The sequence below is a fragment of the Grampus griseus genome, assembly GCF_964374135.1.
Source record: "Grampus griseus genome assembly, chromosome: 10".
NCBI classification, from domain to species: Eukaryota; Metazoa; Chordata; class Mammalia; order Artiodactyla; family Delphinidae; genus Grampus; species Grampus griseus.
In genome coordinates, this window is record NC_139004.1 from 40,493,004 (window position 1) to 40,512,085 (window position 19,082).

Consider the following 19,082-nt stretch of genomic DNA (forward strand, 5'->3'; position numbering starts at 1 on the left):
GCGAATGTGGCTAGAAAGGAGAGCAAAGGGGCTGAGCAGGGTGTTTCCAGAGTCACGGGTTGGATCTCTCCCCCTCAAGGCCTGTTCCCTTTCCTGAAATGGACCTTCACTGCACTTCCATGCCACCTTGATGGAGGAAAGCCAAGAGGAGTGTTCGAATGTCTTTTCACCTCTAGTCTTTCTACCAAGCTTGCCAAGTACAGCATGTGCAAAATGGTTGTTCCTTTGACACACAAGGGAATTATTTCAGTGGGATGAAATAGCTTCATCTATGTTATGAGTTGGATAGATGGTATGTGAATGCGGGGGCGGGGGGTGGTGCTAACCTGTAGGGAAGCTTGGAATTCTGTGAGAGTTCAAAGAAAACACAAAGAAACTCTGGGGCCCCTGGCTGGGATGCTCAAAACTGGGAACGTGGCTTCTGTTTCGGTTTGGAGGCCAATCCACTCTCTTTACGTGGTCACACAGCTTGGAGAGCCTTAAGAACAAGTATTTCTGCCATTTAGAATTTTCTAGACATGACCAAGATAGTTTCAACTGAGTTTTAATACTTTACTGCTAACTCAGATCAAAGGTTGAGCATCTCATGTTGGTTCCATATCATTTGCTCATCTGGACGGTGAGGTGGAAGAGAAAGGCTGTGAGGGCTGGTCTGCATAACAACACAATTTCATTTTCTAAAAAGTGGTTTCGTTGCAAATGATGATGAACCTGAGTCTGCGCCAGGCTGGCTGTGGTCAGGGTGGAACTGAGATAAGAAACCACACTTAATCCATGACTTCTACATGGTCAGGACTGAGAGACAGACCTAGGCTTCTGTCTGAGTTACAGAGCAAGTCACTTTGTCCCTTTTTATTTTTCACTAGTCTTCAAGTTATTGGAACAGCTTTTCAGTTATTTGTCGTTTCCTTTTTTTGTTGTGTTTTGTTGAGCTGAGTCATCAGGAAAACTAAATAGAGAAAAAAAGAGAAAGAAACCAACACCCCAACCATCACAGAAAGAACACTTCAAAACTACCCATATCTGATCACTGACAAAGCGCTTATTGAACGCAGCTTTATTGATAGAGAGGAGTTACAAACACGACATACCTTTTAGTTTGTTGTTCCTTATAGAGTACAAGAATGTCTTAAGCAAACAAAGAAATTTTGGGCCAAAATTTGCTAAATAATACAAAGATTTTTAGGAGTATTCAAGACAAATATTTTATTTCAAGTTCCCTGAGAGGGACATTTAAATGGTCTTGACCCTCTCAATGTGCTGGAGGGTAAATTGTTAATATTTTAGAATCTTTAATTCTCATAATTACCATGGAGGAGTGTTTAGGAAACTAGTCTATAGTTTTTAAAATATGAAAAGAAATACTGAAAAATAATTCCTTTGAATGCTGCCTTGTGCTAGAGAATATATCCAACAGTGGCTGGGGTGGGAATCTAGCTCATTCAGAGAAGAGTCATTCAGAGTGGATGACATAAATTCACTTCTTTGTAACTCAGGGAAAACATTAATTAAATGAAGTGATTTTAGTTTCTTTTATCTAGTAACTTTGTTGAATTCGGAAGCTATCTGGCCAGGATAACCAGCAAAATGTGGACCTCTTAACACTTACATGTTTCCAAGCAAACCTCTATCTACATGCATGTTTGTAAAATACACTTACTATAATTGCTGCTCTGCCTTAAGTCACAGACCCAGTCAGTACATTCTCTCATTCTTCTTACCTCAATTATACCTCCTCACTCATAACAGTCCACTACCATCTAATCCTTGTTTAGAATTATATTCATCTGTACCATCCCTGACCTCCTTATTCATAACCATTCTTACAACATAGGAAGTAAAAATAAAACTCATCCAATGCCACTGAAAGCAACTAGTGCAGGAGGGTCAACAACTTGGCACCAGGAACCTAACTAAAAACGGACAGACTACAGGCTGGCTCCCTGGAAAGTTTTATGTCAGGTCTCTGGCCCACTCCGAAAAAGAGAGCTTGAGTTTTATTATTTCAGCTGCTGGGTAACCTGCTATTTCTCTGATACATTGAACCCATGCTTTTATTTCATCCCAGGACTCTGGTATTACAAAAATAACAAGTCCTCTGCTTTCGGAAAAATAAAAGGAGGTATCGGCTTGGCTCCTAAGACTTGGGAGCGTGACTGAATGTAAGCTTACAACGTAATGAAAATGAAGTAATTTTCCAGTTGGAAAACATGGGGAAGTCGTCAAGTTTTCTAGAGGTACCTGCTTCAGTAGTTGGGTTAAAGAGTGTGTTTCACTGACACGTGGAAGATGACAGGCATTATTTTGATGCTGCATATTTTCATGTCTTTCAGTGGTCTGTGCAGGATGTTCCAGGAAGCAAAACCTTCACCCACCCTTAGGTTCCACGCTCCCTTCCAATTTGTTATGTCAGAAATTCTGGAATTCCAAATTCCTATCGGTCTTTGTTTATTGACCTAATGGTTGAAGCAGGAGATACAGCAGCAATGCACCCAGGAACCTGGGTAGCCCCAATATTTGTATACTGTGAGTCTTCAGATAACCAATGTAGAAACTACGTTAAATGGTCATTTCAAATGCTTTATCCATTCTAACACATCTCCAGGGTCACCTCTAGAAAGCCACTGCCGAGTTTTTGTGCACCGTATTTTACAAAGCTCTGATAGATGAAAAATCCCCTAGTTTCAGCGTCTTTCCTCATTCATCCATGATAAAATATTACAGTTGATTGATTCTTATTTCATTGCAGCCTTAAGCCCCCCACTTATACTTCTAGGATCTCAATGGGAGATACACCTCTTGGTGAGCATCAAGAGATTATGTCTATTTGCCCACTTATGACCTGTAATCCATAATACATCACTTTTTGTCTCTCAAAATTAACGGTATGCTATAGGCTTCTCGATTGTATGAAAATATATGTTTATACCAAACTAAAAGATGTTACAGTCACCCTCGCATAGGCTTTGGAAGTTGTGTCCTAAACAACTTATTACAAATGAAAAGCTAATTTTACCCAGGTGCTGCAATGACAAAAGTCTATCTATAGGTTGTACATTGTGACTTAAGAGCTCAGTGATATAACCAGCTCCATACACTGGTTTCTCACACAGGTTTATTTTTCAGCCTGGGCCAATAAAGAATCAAGGAGCAGATCTGCTCTGTACTTGGAGAAGCTCCTCCTGCCCTGTGTGGGGTTAGGAAACAGCCCAGTGTTTTTACATTAATAATGTTTTGTTCTCAACCCGCAATGTTCTAGCCTTTACCCGAGTGTTACCATTAAATACCCAGAGATTGAACTTTCCATAAGGGGCAATGATATAAAATTGTTCCACAAAGTGTACTACTATATGAACCACTTTTCACAGTTCGAATAAAATATTTTCAATATAAATATTGTAACTCTAGCCATAACCTATCTACACACAGTGGGAGAGGACAGGGTTCATGAAAACCCGGTTATACTGTCATAGATGTCATGTTTCACCATTTAAATAGTTTGTCTTATTTCTCAAAATCCATTTGCACACAACCCATAATTTATAGGCCTTTCCTCTCCAAAACAAGTGAACTATCAAAGAATAAAAGGATAAATTAGAAGAAAGGAAAATATGTATCATTTACTGCCATCATTCCCTTGCTTCCAAACTTGGCGAACATATAAGAAAAATGATATGGAGCTGATATAGTTTAATTTGCAAAGCTAATTTGGAGCAGATGAAATTTTAAAAATATATAATCAAATGGGCATATATTATCTTAACATTTCTATAGAAAATGAACGTGTTAGATTTTTAATTGAGAAATCAGGATTGAAATCAATTGGTAAACAATAGAATTTACCAACAGGGGGACCCATTCATCCTGCTATTGCCAAATCCAGGAATTCCAAATGTTTCCTTCATTCTCACTCATCTAAAAGACTGGAAGAAATCAAATTATTGTTATTGGTTGCATAACCTTCAGGCTGCATATGCTATATGTTAAGGATCCTTACAGACAGAGTTTTATTTGGTGTTCTTCTGGGGGCTTACATGAAGGTCAAGGTTGCCTTTAACCATCTTGATGTAGTGTTTAGGGTGAGAGTGCTACTTGCAATTCTTTTAATGGGGGACCAAAGTAAAATGTGAATACTTCTAGGAGAAACAAGAAAATGGTTTAAATTTGCCTATAAATTAGATGACTGATGTCAGTTCCTTCTCTGAGAGTAGGATTTTATGATAGGAAATACTTTTGGGGACCTGAGGCAGGGAGGAGGGTATCACCGCTAAACCAAAGGCATCAACCTGTCAGCCCCGGGGTGGAATCCCTATTACTTTCCCGTCAGTATTTGTCTTAAGCTTTATGATTTTCTCCTGGGATGCCTTTCGAAATCCTTTACTCAGGCATGTATAAGTAAAGAAACTGCATAGAAACACAGAATTAAATCTTAAGTCCTTATGGATATAGACTGATTTCCATTTAAAAATGAAGCCTATAAAGGAATATTTTAAACTTCCTAAAGAAAAAAAAGAGAAAGGAAAATAAACTTTTGTACGAGAAATCTCTTACTCACACAGGCTTCGTGTGTATTAAAGTGCAGAAGCACAATCTCAAATGTGGGTGTAACCGCTCTATGTTTAGAAAGGATGCCGCGATGGTAGTGCCCACCGCGAGTTCTGTCTGCCACCCAGTGGCCGCTGAAATAAATGGCTTCTTTCCTTTGTTGGCTCCGGATCTGTATTTTGCTTAAAAAAAGAAAAAAAAAAAAAAAAAAAAAAAAAAAATCGACAGAGAGGTAGATGATGCCACACCAGCAACTGAAAACCACCAAGGCAGATGCCTCGATGGATCTGAAAAGACTCCCCTGTAGTAAATGTTAGATAGTTTCCTTTCCTTTAGCTGAACCGCGATGCCTATCTTTTCTCCCCGCGAGCCCGCGGCTCCCCGGGTTCAGATGCTGACGGGCACGGAGGACACCGAGCTAGCGCGGGACTCTCGGGTCACGTGATTGGGCATGGCTAGGGTGCAGCACGACACGCCCACGGTGGCCTCGGGCAGTTCATCGTCCTCCGTCCACTCGTTGAGGTCGGGGCTGAAGCACTGGATGCATTTCTTGTACTTCCTCTCGCCCTCGTTCCAGCCGCCCAGCAGGTAGGCGCGGCCGTGCAGCGTCGAGGCGCCCGCCGTGCTCACGCCCACGGGCAGCGGCGCCGCGTAGCTCCACTGGCCGGTGGCCGGGCTGAAGCTCTCCATGGTTAGCACGTCCACGCGCTCGCCGCGCGGCCCCAGCTGGCTGCCGCCCATCACGTACACGCGCTCGCCCAGCGCCACCGTGCAATGCCAGCCCCGCGGCGTGCTGAGCGCCGGCAGCTCCTGCCACGCATCGCGGGCCGGGTCGTAGGCGCACACGGAGCGCGAGTAGGCGCCGCCGATGTAGCCGCCGGTCACCAGCACGCGGCCGTCGGCCACCGCGCTGGCGTGGCAACAGCGCGCCACCTCCAGGGGCGCCTTGGGCTGCCACTGGTTGGCGGACGGCACGTAGCACTCGAGCGAGGCCAGGCTGCCCTCGGCGTTGCGGCCGCCCACGGCGTACAGGAGCCCGTTGAACACGCTCAGGCTGAAGTGCGTCCGCTTCTGGTTCATGCTGGCCAGGTGGATCCAGGTGTTGAAGCGGGGATCGTATCTGGAAGTGGTAGAGCAAGCGTGACAGCCTTGTGGGCGGCAGCCGGGGAACCCAGGTGACGCCGCCAACCAGGACGTGGGAGGCTCGACACTATCCTTGCGAGGAGGCTGGGGACCCATCGCAGCTCCTCGCCTGGAGGCTGCTAATCCTCTCTCAACCAGTAAAAAAGTGTGACCCTTGGGAAAGGCAGGGCAGGCATAGGTGACTCCCCCTCCTCCCGTTTATAAAAGCAGCTACCGGGAGACCACCCCGCTGAGACCGACCTCCAGTCCTCTTTCCTTCATATTCAAATCCGTCATCCCGTAGGATTTAGGGGATGCGCACGTGGAGGAAGGGTGGAAGCTGGGTATTTGTGGAATTGGAGAAGGGAATACGGCCACATTAAAGTCAATTCCACATATCTTCAGACACCAGCCACCCCTAGCTCATTCTCATGGCTTAATCAAGAAAGTTGACTGAGTTCCTACATTCTCACAAACCCCTTCTTGTTCACACACCTCTCCTGGCATTGCCGCTGTAAAGCTAAGTCACTAAGTCTTCTGTCATCTGTTTATAATGAGAACAATAGAACTCATGTCCCAGTGCATCAACAAAGCCTTAACTTTTGATGCTTCTCTATTTTCTAGCACTTATTAGTAGGTCTGACTTTTTAGTGTAGGGGTATATTTTTTTCAGTGTTCAGCATTACAATTATTATACCATAAGCACTGAAGTCAATAGCTCAAAAACAGTGACTTGAGTACAAGTAGTTATCAGCAGGAGGAAAATAAGGCACCCATAGTAAACTAACACTTTCCATAGTTCCAAGTATTGTAAACACAGAACTGACTCTGTTTGATGTTCATTCATATTTGTCTCATTTCACCTCCAAATCAAAACTTAACCATAGCTATAAATTAAGGGCTAAAAATCAATTGTTTGGATTCATTTAAATGACACACATGTACATATAATGAAACAATAAAGAATATTTTTTATGATTTACTAGATGAATTTTCAGATCTTGTTCATTAGTTATGTTTGCCTTTGAACCACTACCATGATAGAAGCATGACTTTCTGAACATTTCATGTATATGGAGGTTTAATTTTTTATTATAAATATACAAAAATAATATGCATTTCAATTCCACTTTCTGCAGGATTTATCATGCTTTTACTCTTGTTTACATGTATCAAAAATATTGATGGTATTCAGTCTTTAAAGAAATATTTAAAATTAATTAGCTGCCACATTTTTAATGATCTCATTCTAGTTGCCAGTTATAAATCTGAAATCATCAGTAACAGTCCACTTAAAAAGAAATTTTGTATCATTTTAATCTTTCTTACCATTTAATGTTAAAAACTAAATTTTCACCCAGTTTCTGTCAAAAAGGCAGGGTATTGTGGAGAGCACCCTGACCAGAAATGAGAAAATGTGAATTCTACTTACTAGTGGTGTCACTTCTCTGGGTGTCAAATTTCTCACATGTAAAGTCAGAATCATCATATCTTCCGTGCTCGCTTCATTGGCTTACTTGGAAAATTATAATGCATGATATATGTGAGTGCACTTTATATAATGTGAAGTGTTATATACATGTAATGTGGCATTATTATTATTATTGATTTACTGAGCCAATGAATTAAGCTAATAGGCATGATTAATTTCATTCTATGTTCATAACATCGAACGATTTCTATTCCTAATAAAAGAGGCAGTACCTGCAGAAATTGCTGACTGCATGCTTGGCTTGATTCCTTGCATCATTCTGGTCTTCACCACCGGCCACATAAAGAAATCCATCCATCACAGCCACACACTGATTAAAACTCTTGGCTGGCATCTCTGTAAGCTTGCTCCATCCATTTTCAGGGTCTCTATACAAGACGTCTCTGCTAAGGGACTTCTCAGTAAGGCCTGGACGGCCCCCCACAGTGACAAGCACACGACAGCCCCCTCGGATTCTCGTGCGTCTAGACTGCAATGTGTTCTGATGATAGGGAAGTAAGTGGTAGTTCATAGCATCTACAAGAAGCTTGTGGCAATCAGCATCTTGCATCATTCTCGGTACTGACTGAACATAACTGACCAGGTCTTGTGCAGAGATGGTACCAAAGCGAATATTGCTCAAAAGATCGGCAGCATATTTCACTCTCTTTTGGTCAAATTCTAACCATTTCATTGCAATCTGGAATGCTACTATTTCAGAAGGCAACTGTAAGTCATCATCCATAAGAAGTTCATTAATTTGCTCAAATGTAAGTTTCATAAACTGATCTGATTCTGCAAATTCAAGGAAGTTATCCCGGATAAATTTTTGGGCTGCTGCCTTTGCATTTCTCAGGGAGTATGTTTCGGCAATGTTAGCAATGTACATGCAATTCTCAACACTCATTTCTTGTATCAGAAAGTCACTGCACATCTTGACAAGGGTATGGATCTGAAGATAAACAGCAGCAGAAATAATGCTTCCTATGGTATACAAGGAGAGAGTGAGCTTTCCAGTGTAGGCGTATGCAATGACCGTGGCCAGGCCCAGCGGTGCGATATCACTGAGATCCACCCTTTGGGTAGAGGGGTCTTTTTTTAGGATGTTGTAAAAGTACTCACTGCAAGAAGCCATCACTGACTTGTGAACGTCAAAGGATTTTGTTTTGGTGCCGATGACTAAGTCGCAAAGGAAGCTCTCCTGCCTCATTTTACTTAAACCTTCCAAGAGGTTGGGGCCGTAAGAAGCATCTGTTAATTCAGAAGAGATGCAGCTAAGGCCATTGCCTCCCTCTAGGAGCCCATTCAAAGCGTTGAGTTTGTTGAGGGGGCTGTCTTCTACAATGATGGTCATCTCATTGATGTTGCCTTTGTTCTTTCTGACAGTCTTCTTTTTGGGGGCCATGGTGGCAAACACACTGTCACAGGCAAGAACTTGCTAAAAAAAAAAGAAACGGTTTTATTTTAATTGTGCATTAAACTTTGAAATACTACATTGAGAAACTTTCCTTTTTTTAATAAGATAGTAGTTTTTTAGTGGCATAACGTAGATTGATTAAAGTGTCAAAACTAGATTTAAAGACTTACGTTAAACTAGATGCACATCTTATTCACAGTTTACTTCAGCATCGATCATTGTAGACGATTCTAGAAACATTTATATTATCAAATGAGACCTCTCAATAGCTATATGGCCAAGTAATTTTATGTAGCAGAAATGACCCAATATTCTCTGATCTACCTGTACAGTTATTATGGAATAGTAGTTAATCGTCTTTTTAGGGGCTTAGTTTATGTTCAGGAAAAAGTGAATGACAACTACCCTGAAGTTTTTCTCTCTCAATAAAATATCATAACACTAAAATTCAGGAATCCGTGTTAAATGTAGAATATATATTAGAATAAACGTGGCTAACAATCAATGGATAAGGAATTGTAATGATAGTCAAGTACTTTCTACTCTACATAGTCACTAAAATAATTTCCAGTTGAATTTCTAAATGACTCACAAACACACACAAACTTACACAAGAACTAGAACAAAGTAGTTTTTAAAAAAATCTTAGAGTAGGAAAGACCCTCTTAAGCATAACATAAAATCCAGAAGCATAAAGGGGAAGACTGAAATATCTGAATATTAAAAAAATGAAAATGTATATCTATAAAACAGCACCAACTATTTAAAAGACAAGCAACAGACTGTGAAGACAAATATTTGTAACATTTTTGACAGATAAAAGGTTAAAGTGAAGTTAACACAGTATTTATTTTTATTTATTTTTTGGCCTTGCTGGGAGACTTGCCGGATCCTAGTTCCCCAACCAGGGATCGAACCTGGGACCCAGCAGTGAAAGCGCCAAGTCCTAACCACTGGACCGCCAGGGAATTCCCTAACGATATTTAAAGGGCTCATAAAGTTAATAAGTCAAAGGTAATCCAAGTAGAAAGTGGACAAAGACTATGTCTAGGTAACAAGGTTGTTCACAGAAAATAAAATACAAACAGTTAATATTTTTAAAAAGCTAAACTAACAATAATCAGAGAACTGTCAACTGAAATCCAGAGAGCCTTTTTATTTTTTGTCGTCAAATTTTGCTTATCAAGTGGTTAAAATATTTTAAAATATTCAGAATATCACATATTGGTGTGGTACTCTCCATACATTGTTGATGGGAGTATAACTGATACAGTCTTTTGAATAATAATTTAGCAGCCCATTAAGAATAAAAGCTATTTTTATGCTTTGACACTAAAGTTCTAAATCTACTAATGTGCCTCTTAGAAATATATTTATATAGATGCTGACATATTAAGGACAGTAACCACTTCCTATTATCAATGTTATAAATATTTGAACCCGTTTTTAAATCTATAGGAAGTGTAGATTTAGCTCTATTACGTAGCTCTGCACAGCTCTAATATTAAATGTAGCCTTGAAATATATTAAGTTTACCAAATAAATACGTGGCCCTTAAAGTATCACAGATTAAATTATTTTAGCCCTTCTCAATATATTGGGCATAGTCATCAGAAGATGCTACACTTAGACTTTTTTTTTTTTTTTTTTTTTTTGCGATACGCGGGCCTCTCACTGTTGTGGCCTCTCCCGTTGCGGAGCACAGGCTCCGGACGCGCAGGCTCAGCGGCCATGGCTCACGGGCCCAGCCGCTCCGCGGCATGTGGGATCTTCCCGGACTGGGGCACGAACCCGCGTTCCCTGCATCGGCAGGCAGACTCTCAACCACTGCGCCACCAGGGAAGCCCCACTTAGACTTTTAAATGGATTTTATCTATAGCCTTTCACTTTCTTGTGAAATTACTGGTGTTACTTTTTTCATTTTTATTTTTTATTGAAGTATAGTTGATTTACAGTGTCATCTTAGTTTCAGGTGTACAGCACAGTGATTCAGAATATATATATTCTTTTTCTGATTCTTTTCCCTTATAGGTTATTACAAAACATTGAGTATAGTTCCCTGTGTTACACAATAGGTCCTTGTTGGTTATCTATTTTATATAGAGTAGTGTGTATATTTTAATCCCAACCTCCTAATTTATCCCTCCCTCCCTTTTCGCCCTTTGGTAACCATAAGTTTGTTTCCTATGTCTGTGGATCTACTTCTGTTTTGTAAATAAGTTCATTTGTATCTTTTTTTTTTTTTTTTTTTAGTTTCCACATAGAAGTGATATCACATGATGATACTTGTCTTTCTCTGTCTGGCTTACTTCACTTAGTATGATAATCACTAGGTTCATCCATTTATTTATTTATTTTTTTCATTTTAAAAATAACAAAATCAGTATGTGTAGTTCAACAACTCACAGTTTGCTTTATATCATTCCAGATAATTGTATATGCTTATGCAAACTTATATTTGCATAGTTTGAGCAGTGGTGTGCTGGTAAATCAACTCTCCAGGGGGGGAAAATACCCCTTATTTGTAAGGTGCTAATTTCTTGAGTACAAATACACTCGTTGTGGTTGCTTTTAAGCTACCAACAACCAGTTTGCTAAATTCCTGAAAATGTAAATTGGTTCTCATGAGCTCCAGCATACCACTATAAGAGAACTTGTATCAAAACAAGTTTATGGGGCTTCCCTGGTGGCGCAGTGGTTGAGAGTCCGCCTGCCGATGCAGTGGACACGGGTTCGTGCCCCGGTCCGGGAGGATCCCACATGCCGCGGAGCGGCTGGGCCCGTGAGCCATGGCCGCTGGGCCTGCGCATCCGGAGCCTGTGCTCCGCAACAGGGGGAGGCCACAACAGTGAGAGGCCCGCATACTGCAAAAAAAAAAAAACAAGTTTATGCTATATTATTCAGCAGTTTGCTTTTTTCACGTGGATGTACTCATGTACATCTTTCCATATCAGCACATACATAAATTTATATCATTTTCCCTAACAGCTGCATAGATTCCCATAGTAAGGATATATAAAACTTGTTCAATTATTCTCTTGTAGGTGCACATTTAGATGTTTAGGTGTTTTATAGTTTTTGAGGGGTGGGCTGTGTGTGTGTGTGTGTGTGTGTGTGTTTTGTCTCACTGTTGAGTTCATCCTGAGAGGTAAAACTTAGCTTTGATCCCCCTTGAAAGTCTTCAGTTTAATTACTGGAATAGATGTTAAAAACTTTCTATTGTGTTTGTTCCTGTTCTTTTCCATGTGGAAGGAGAGTAGCAAGTAGGTAGGAAACAGAGAAGGTCTTTTGCTTTGCCAGGGCTTTTTTTCTTCCTCGTTAAGCTCTGTCATATTCACATTTGTTTTTGTTTACAAGACTGTAGCACATTTGTGCTTCCTCATTCTTTCTTGCAGGCAAAGCCACATGCATCCTTACCTTGTGAAACAGATTTTCAACCCACCATCATTTTAGTCTTCAAATGCATTTGACTTAGGTGGTAAGTGTCCCCTTGTTGGATTTTTCTGGGGAAAATTTTAAAAATTTTGTTCAGCAAGTAGTTATCAGACACCTATTGCTGTGTGGGCGGCACTGTACTGGGAATGATGGAGCAATACAATATGTAATTTGTGTTAAATAGATAAACAATGACAAGTACAAAATGACAACAAGAAAGTAGGGAATCACAGCAGAGTAACTTAAAAAAACAAAACAAAACAAAACAAAAACCCAGTAGATTCTACCAGTAGGAGTACAAATGTGTTTTTGGAAATAGCCCTGTCTATTTTCCTGGAGGAAGTCCTATGGGCAATTTTTTACTCATTTGGATGTCGGGCTTATAACCACTCATTGTTTTGGAGGAAATCCTGGGAATTAAACAATACGCTTGTAAATAATCCATGAGTCAAAGAAGAAATTAGACAGTATTTCAAACTGAATGAGAATGAAAATGAAAATACAATGTAAATACCAGCTCCACTATTTATCTGAGCTGTGAGTTTCCATAGATTACTAACCTCTTAGAGTCTCCACTCTACTGGCTTACCTCTAAAGTAAAGATAATAATGGTGCTTGCCTGTCGGGTGGTCCATGAAAGCTTAGTGAGAAATGTCTGTACAGCATTTAATAGGGTGTCTTGCAAAATGTGAATGTTCAAAAAATTTGAATTGTTTTCATTAAAATCAATAACCTTCTTAGATGTGTTTTAGGGAATGAAGGAAGTAACCTGTTTAAGCTTTGGGGTGAAACCAATCAGAGGAAGTGGCCACAGGATGGAGATTCAGTCATGGGGATCAAGAGTAGATTTCTGGAACAGTTAAACATTTCTAAGGGATTTTTGAAAATGCCAGGGAGAGAAATGGAACTCATGCAATGACATAGGCTGAAGAACAGATTATTTACTTTGCTATGAATGAGAAAGGTAAGCCTGGAAATTTAAGAAACTTGGGACATAGGTTATGTCAGGAAAATAACAGATTATATAGAACAGATTGAATCTATGAACCTGGACTTCAGATTTCAAATGAAAGGAACTGTTTTGTTGGAGTGGGGTTAGGATGGGAAGATTTGTAGATAACAGGAATCTTGCCTGTTCCAGGAATGAAAGGTTTTTAAGAGGAGTAGGTATAGGAGGGGGAAGGCCTTTAAAGCAGAGGAAATGCCTGTTATGGAAGCAGGGAGGGGTGACTCGGCACGGGATGTGCAGACGAAGAAGATTGCTGGAGTGAGGGAGACAGGTAGGCAGGTAACATGAGGATACAGAAAGGATGCTGGATACCAGGAAGGGTTTGAACTTGATGAGTTGCTATGCAATTGAGAAGGATTAAGGAACCTCCAGGAAGGAGAGGGCGCACTGAGGCCCTAGTGAAATCAGTCAAATTTCCTCCACGGCTTCCTTCTGTTACTTTCTGTTGCTGCCTTCTCTTTCCTCCATGGTCTGGCCTTCTTGCTGCCCCTGGTGTTCCCATGGAAACCCTCATGACCCTTTATCCGAATGCTCTTGCCCTTGTCCCATTTCTCCAGGGCCCTACTGGGTGACACATTAGCTAGTCTGACAGATGATCCAAGCTAATCCATCAGTGGGCAAATCTACTCTTTCTCCCAGATATGCATGTTTTTTGGAGTTTTTTTGGTTTTTTTTTATCAGTGTACTCCAATGACTCACATGCAAATTTCTAACAGAGCTACCACTGTAGAACATATACGCATATTCTTTAAACTAATATTATATTATTATTTACATAATATTTTAACATTAATCAAATTACATTAATTTAATCTTATTAATTAATATTTTAAATATATATATTTTTTCTTAATAAGAGAGGGTTTTTAGAATCCTCAAAATCACTGTGTAAAGGTAACTGGCTTCTTTAGCTCTGAGATTCAGGAGACCATTTAAGAGAGTTTTGAAATCAGAGCCTGCAGACCACTTCCTGGTGGCCATATTTCCCCAGATATGCTCATAAATTCAGTCTTTCTCTACTAGAACTGCCATTACATCCTGTTCCTAGGTCTGCACCTCGAAGGTGAGGCTCTCCATCCACCTGCCCAGGTGTTCTCAGTCTGGGCCATATTCCTCCGATAACATGCTGCAGACCCCTCAGAGGAGTCTGGGGACCAGGCTCACTCCTTGGAAGCTGGGCCAGGCTCTGATGTTGTCCTCTAGGCTGCAGAGGTGTTCACTGCTCCCTACATCCCAAGAAATGCTCTTCCTCTGGCCCTGCTCTTCCATCTCCCAGGGAGGTGGGGCTCCGGCCATGGCTTTTCTCAATTTAAGGCAAGTATGGTAGGAGAGCTACAGGGTGTGCTCCAGTCCCTACTGCAGGGAAGACCAGCTCCTCTTCATGGATGATCAAAACCCAGAGGCTATGTTCTCACAAGGCAGACTGGGAAGCCTTTGATGACTCTCTAGGACCCTCACACTGAGGCCTTTCTGACATGTCACACTGGGTACACACACACACACACACACACACACACACACACACACACACCCCATGCCAACTGACCAACCAACCAGCATTTTTCTACAATCACACTTGAATGAAAAGCAAAGGCAGCCTTAAAGGAAAGAAGTTATAAGAGGGCAGCCTAAGGACTCATGAATGGAAGGAAAGGGGAACAGTTTAACTCACTTCCATTTACTCATCTGGTCACGGTGCTGGACTGCCAGGCTGATGGTGTGGGCTTGTAGAGGATGATTAGAAAAAAATGGAATATTCACAGAAACGTACTACTCAGCTCCAAGGTCATATGAGGACAAGTAGTCAAAGCAATTTGCACAGACGTCTCATTGTCTTTTCAATTATAACATATATAATTTTTACAGTTATACAAATGTTCACTATGCACCCCGGGTCATATTGTAACTGATCACAAATGGTGGTCACAGTGATACCAAAACGTGGCTACAAGGAAGAGGCAGTGGTTACAACGAGTTGCCTGTACATGTTCTTATACAATACAGAGTGTGACCTGGTGTTGAGCAATCCATTTCGAAAGCATATTCCATTCTTATTGATTCAATAAGCTGGGTGGGGCTTTCACTTACTCTTGTTGTTGTTTTCAAAGCTTTTTGTCTTTTTCTTTTCTTTTTTAATGAGTGAGGGCCTTGTGGCCAGAGGCTCAGGGAACCCCCTCCCCAGGCTTGGTAGCTGGGCAGTCGCTGTGATTTCCACACCCCAGGGAGGGCTTTGACTGGGGTCACGGTCAGTCTGCATGGGGTTTGCACGGTGAGGGGACCAGCCTATCTGAGCTGCCTGCAACTGGGACAGTTTCAGGACTGTTTCTCCGTTTTTCCTGAAGCACGAAGGGCATGATTCTCCCTCCCCAGCCAGGGGGCTCTAGTGAGTTGCCCCCTTGGGATCAAAAAAGAGCTTTACAGGTGCCCCGGGACCGTTAGTGGCCCTGCTGTAGCAGGACACGCTGGACAGCGCAGGTCGGATAAGCAGCTATTTGGAGGCACTGCAGTGCCCCCTGTCCCTTCCCCTTCTGGGTAAAAGAGGAGACTGCACAGAGTCCAGAAGGTTGTGGAACGCTCCCCAGGCTATCGGAGCTATCCCTTCATTCTGTGGAGGGAGCTCAGAGAATTCTTCTCTGGTCGTGGACCCCACACCTCTTTCCCTCCCTGCTCCATCCACTAGCGCCCAGAGCTGCCTCCCAGGTCCCCTGGAAGAGCTGCCTATTAGAAAGTGGGCAGAAGGGCAACAGAGGCACAATTCCATGCCCTCCTCCCACTGCCCACTGGCGGTCTTGGCTCTTGTGTCATTTCTATGATGATAGTGTCGTGTATTCAACACGTGATAACAGTGGGCAGGTAAGTGAGCTGTCAAATTTGCCGTGATCTTCTGTATTTGCCAATTTAAGCATGTGAATAATTAATTCCTAAATATAAATCACCAAGCATGAATCTAGACTATGTATTCAATGTAAGCTATTACTTTCATTTCTACCTAAAATAATAATTGTAGAGCTACATGTATAAATTGAGGAATAACTGTGTGCTGAGCCTAAGTAAATAATTGACATGATTTTATTTTTTAAAATTTAAGCATCGTGAAAATTCTAAAAGGCAGGTAATATTATGTTCATTTTACAAATGAAGAAATTAAGGTTCAGAGAGAGTTTTAAAAACATATCCAAGGTCACATGATGGGTATATAACGTGTAGTAGGGCAAAGATTCAAACCCAGATTGAACCCTGACCCCCTATATAGCCCTTATATCCAGGGCAGTCGCAGGTTAAAAAGTTAACTCCTTCCAACATGGGAAGATTGAGATTGAGTGAGGTGGAACTCAAATTTATAAAATCAAAGTTTGGATATGGAGAACATGAAATGGTTCTTTATAGCTCCAAACACTGAAATAAAAGAGCTGCCCTTTTAATTGTAAGACAGATTTGTTCGGGAACAATCAGAGCCTATGGGTTTCTTTATCCTATTAGGGGTTGTAAGTCTATGAAACTCTAGTAGTTTGGGTAAGCCAAAAACAGAAGTAGGTTCAAGGAGATCTTGTATGAATTTGTTGATCAGAGAACCAGACACCTCCTTTTCAGTGTTAGGTTGAATACGGAATTATCAATTTTTGTTTAAAGACAAATATTATCAATTTCTGATGGCTCAACTTAGCTAGAGGCCTGCTATCTATAACATATACACACTCTATACATAAAGCTAACTTCTATTTTCCAAACCTGGATACAGGATGTAAGGACCCTGTGGCTAAGATTTTTGGTTTTGTTGAAAATTTTAGTAAAATAGCTCTTTCTTTTACTTGTCTTTTGTGTGTGTACGTTAAGGTTGCAGGAAGTGGGGTTAGAAATCTAGTTTGTAAGACTAATGTCCCTTTGGTTGTCACAGAACTGAGAATTGGGTTTTGATGTTAATTTTGCTCTAACCATTTGAAAGACCTATGGCAAAACATTCAACTTTTTAGGATTTCAGTTTAATCATCCGTCAGATGAGATGTGTACCTTTCATTTGTAAAATTTTACAGAGTTAAAAATAAACAGCTGGCTTTTGCTGTCAGAATAGTCAAAGTCCGGTCTGTATCACTTCTCCCTCCTTCCCCTTGCCCCCCCAATATGGCCTTTTAGAACCCTAGCATCAACTCATGATCGGATATGGATAAACCAACAGAGACAGGGGATTCTCCATCTGCAAGTCACGCATTTGGGGCTGAGTTGCCAAATTTAGTAAATAAGAATATAGGATCTCCAGATTAATTTGAATTTTAGAAAAACCACCGATCTATTTTAGTATTTAAATATATCCCAGGTGATATTTGGGACATACTTATAATAAAAACTGGTTTGTGGTTTATCTGAAGTTCAGTGTACTTGGGTGTCCTGTATTTTATCAGGCAACCCTTTTCTGGGTTGGGTTTCAGGTGAGCCCAGGAATTCCATGAACATTTCTGGAATATTATGTAAACATGTTGTGCATGTGTGTTTATGTGTATTTTTCTATAAAGTGGGCCCAGAGCTTTCAGAGATTCACAAAAAGGTCCATAACCCCAAATAGATCCAGAACCGTTGGACTGAAATGAGGCTGCCAAGACATGGTAACATAATTCTACCCTCTTCTACAAGGCGGCAAGTCCATGTGACAGGAACACACCTGTCCCTCCTGGCCTGAAACAGATTTCAGATGAAAACTCCTAGAACCAATTACAGAAAAGAACTGTCACTGTATAAGTAAGAGCATTCTCTTTCCTGCTGCCCTCCACCCTGGTCTCCTGGGAGAGACTGTACCCAGGGCAAGCTGGGAAGCCATGTGTGCCAAAGTGTCACTGTCACTCTCATGCCAGAATGAGCTGGGGTCCCAGAAGGTCTTCTTGCCAAGGGGGCGTCAGCTGCGTCCGCTCCCGGTCACCGCCACATTCCAGCCCCCCCGTGTGTCGGCTGGCAGCCTGACCCCGGAATAGAAACACCCAGCCTCTGCCTCTTGCCATTTTCAGTGAAGTCCAACTTTAGGGGGCTTTTCTACTTTACTGTTTCATTTCCAAAATGATTTCTAGCATAAAACATATGTCAGCATTGCTATAGGTACACATTTGGAACAAAAACTTGTTTCACAGTTAAATTAAAAGCTGTTCTTTTTTTGCAGGAGGGATTTTGTCAATAGGTTCTATTTCTGGGGATTCAAAGAGTTGTCTGATTTGTTTGCTACCCATTTCAACAAAACTGATTACATTTTATCTAAACTTATCAGATACAAAATGTTCCTGACGGTTCCTGACAAAAAATGGAGGTGAAACTCTAAACTTTATGAACAAACCCCAAGAATTTTATTTTCCCCCTCCCCTCTCCATAAAATAGAGGAAGAAAAACCTACATTAGGCTTTAGAGACTTAAAATTATTGTTAGAAATTACAAGTCACTTTACTTTCATAAGGCATCCTTAGCATGCATTTCTATTGCTATGACATTCTTCTCATCTATTGCATCCCTTGGATTTCAAGAAGATGTCTTCTGGCTCCAACAGGAGGATCTGACCCAGCTGTAGACCACTGTCAATGAGATCGCTCTACCACCGCGAACGCAGACGCCCCCCCCCCCCACCATTCACACCCCAGGATTAGAAGACCAGAATTGGAGATTGAGGCGCCAGGTCCTTACCGTCCTGTGTGAGGGGCGTCCCCGACTTGTGATGGTGAAGTTTCAGCAGCAGATTCCTTTTGAGAAGCAATCTGTGCAGAGAGAGACAGGGAGAAGGAAAACCCGTTGGGGAACCACCAGCAGCCACCTGACGCGTCCCAGCAGCAGCAGTTTTTAGAGTGACCTCTTGTCGTCCCTCCGGCTGCAGCGCTGCCTGCCGAGCCTGCGCTCTGAGCCCTCCTCCCCCGCTTTGGCTTCAATTTCAGGCCACCCCGGGGCAGAGGGCGGAGCCCTGGTTGGTGGAGAGGGCTTGGGTTTCTTGACCTGCTCAGTATTTAAAAACAAGAAAGTCAAGAACTCAGTCAACCTGGGAGAGAGGAAAGAAAATTAACTAGGTGGGTATTTAATTGTTGGAAGCAGATTAGAGTGTGTGTACTTGGTAAGAGAAA

The 19,082-nt window shown here is 41.5% G+C and overlaps 1 protein-coding gene across 1 annotated transcript; it reads right to left on the reverse strand.

The window, feature by feature from the left end:
• Positions 1-1,028: 1,028 nt before the first annotated feature.
• KLHL31 (kelch like family member 31) lies at positions 1,029-18,805 on the reverse strand. Its single transcript, XM_082663889.1, has 3 exons — positions 18,655-18,805; positions 7,372-8,576; positions 1,029-5,665 (listed from the first exon to the last, which is right to left on the reverse strand). Exons 2-3 carry the CDS (start codon positions 8,541-8,543, stop codon positions 4,933-4,935), a joined length of 1,905 nt encoding a protein of 634 aa, XP_082520015.1. The 5' UTR covers positions 8,544-8,576; positions 18,655-18,805; the 3' UTR covers positions 1,029-4,932.
• Positions 18,806-19,082: the final 277 nt, after the last annotated feature.

Excerpts from the sequence above, each read along its gene's own strand:
- KLHL31 (XM_082663889.1), bottom strand. The coding sequence starts at position 8,543 with ATGGCCCCCAAAAAGAAGACTGTCAGAAAGAACAAAGGCAACATCAAT. Across the intron at positions 5,666-7,371 it reads GCAGTCAGCAATTTCTGCAG|ATACGATCCCCGCTTCAACA; the intron begins GTACTGCCTCTT and ends TACCACTTCCAG.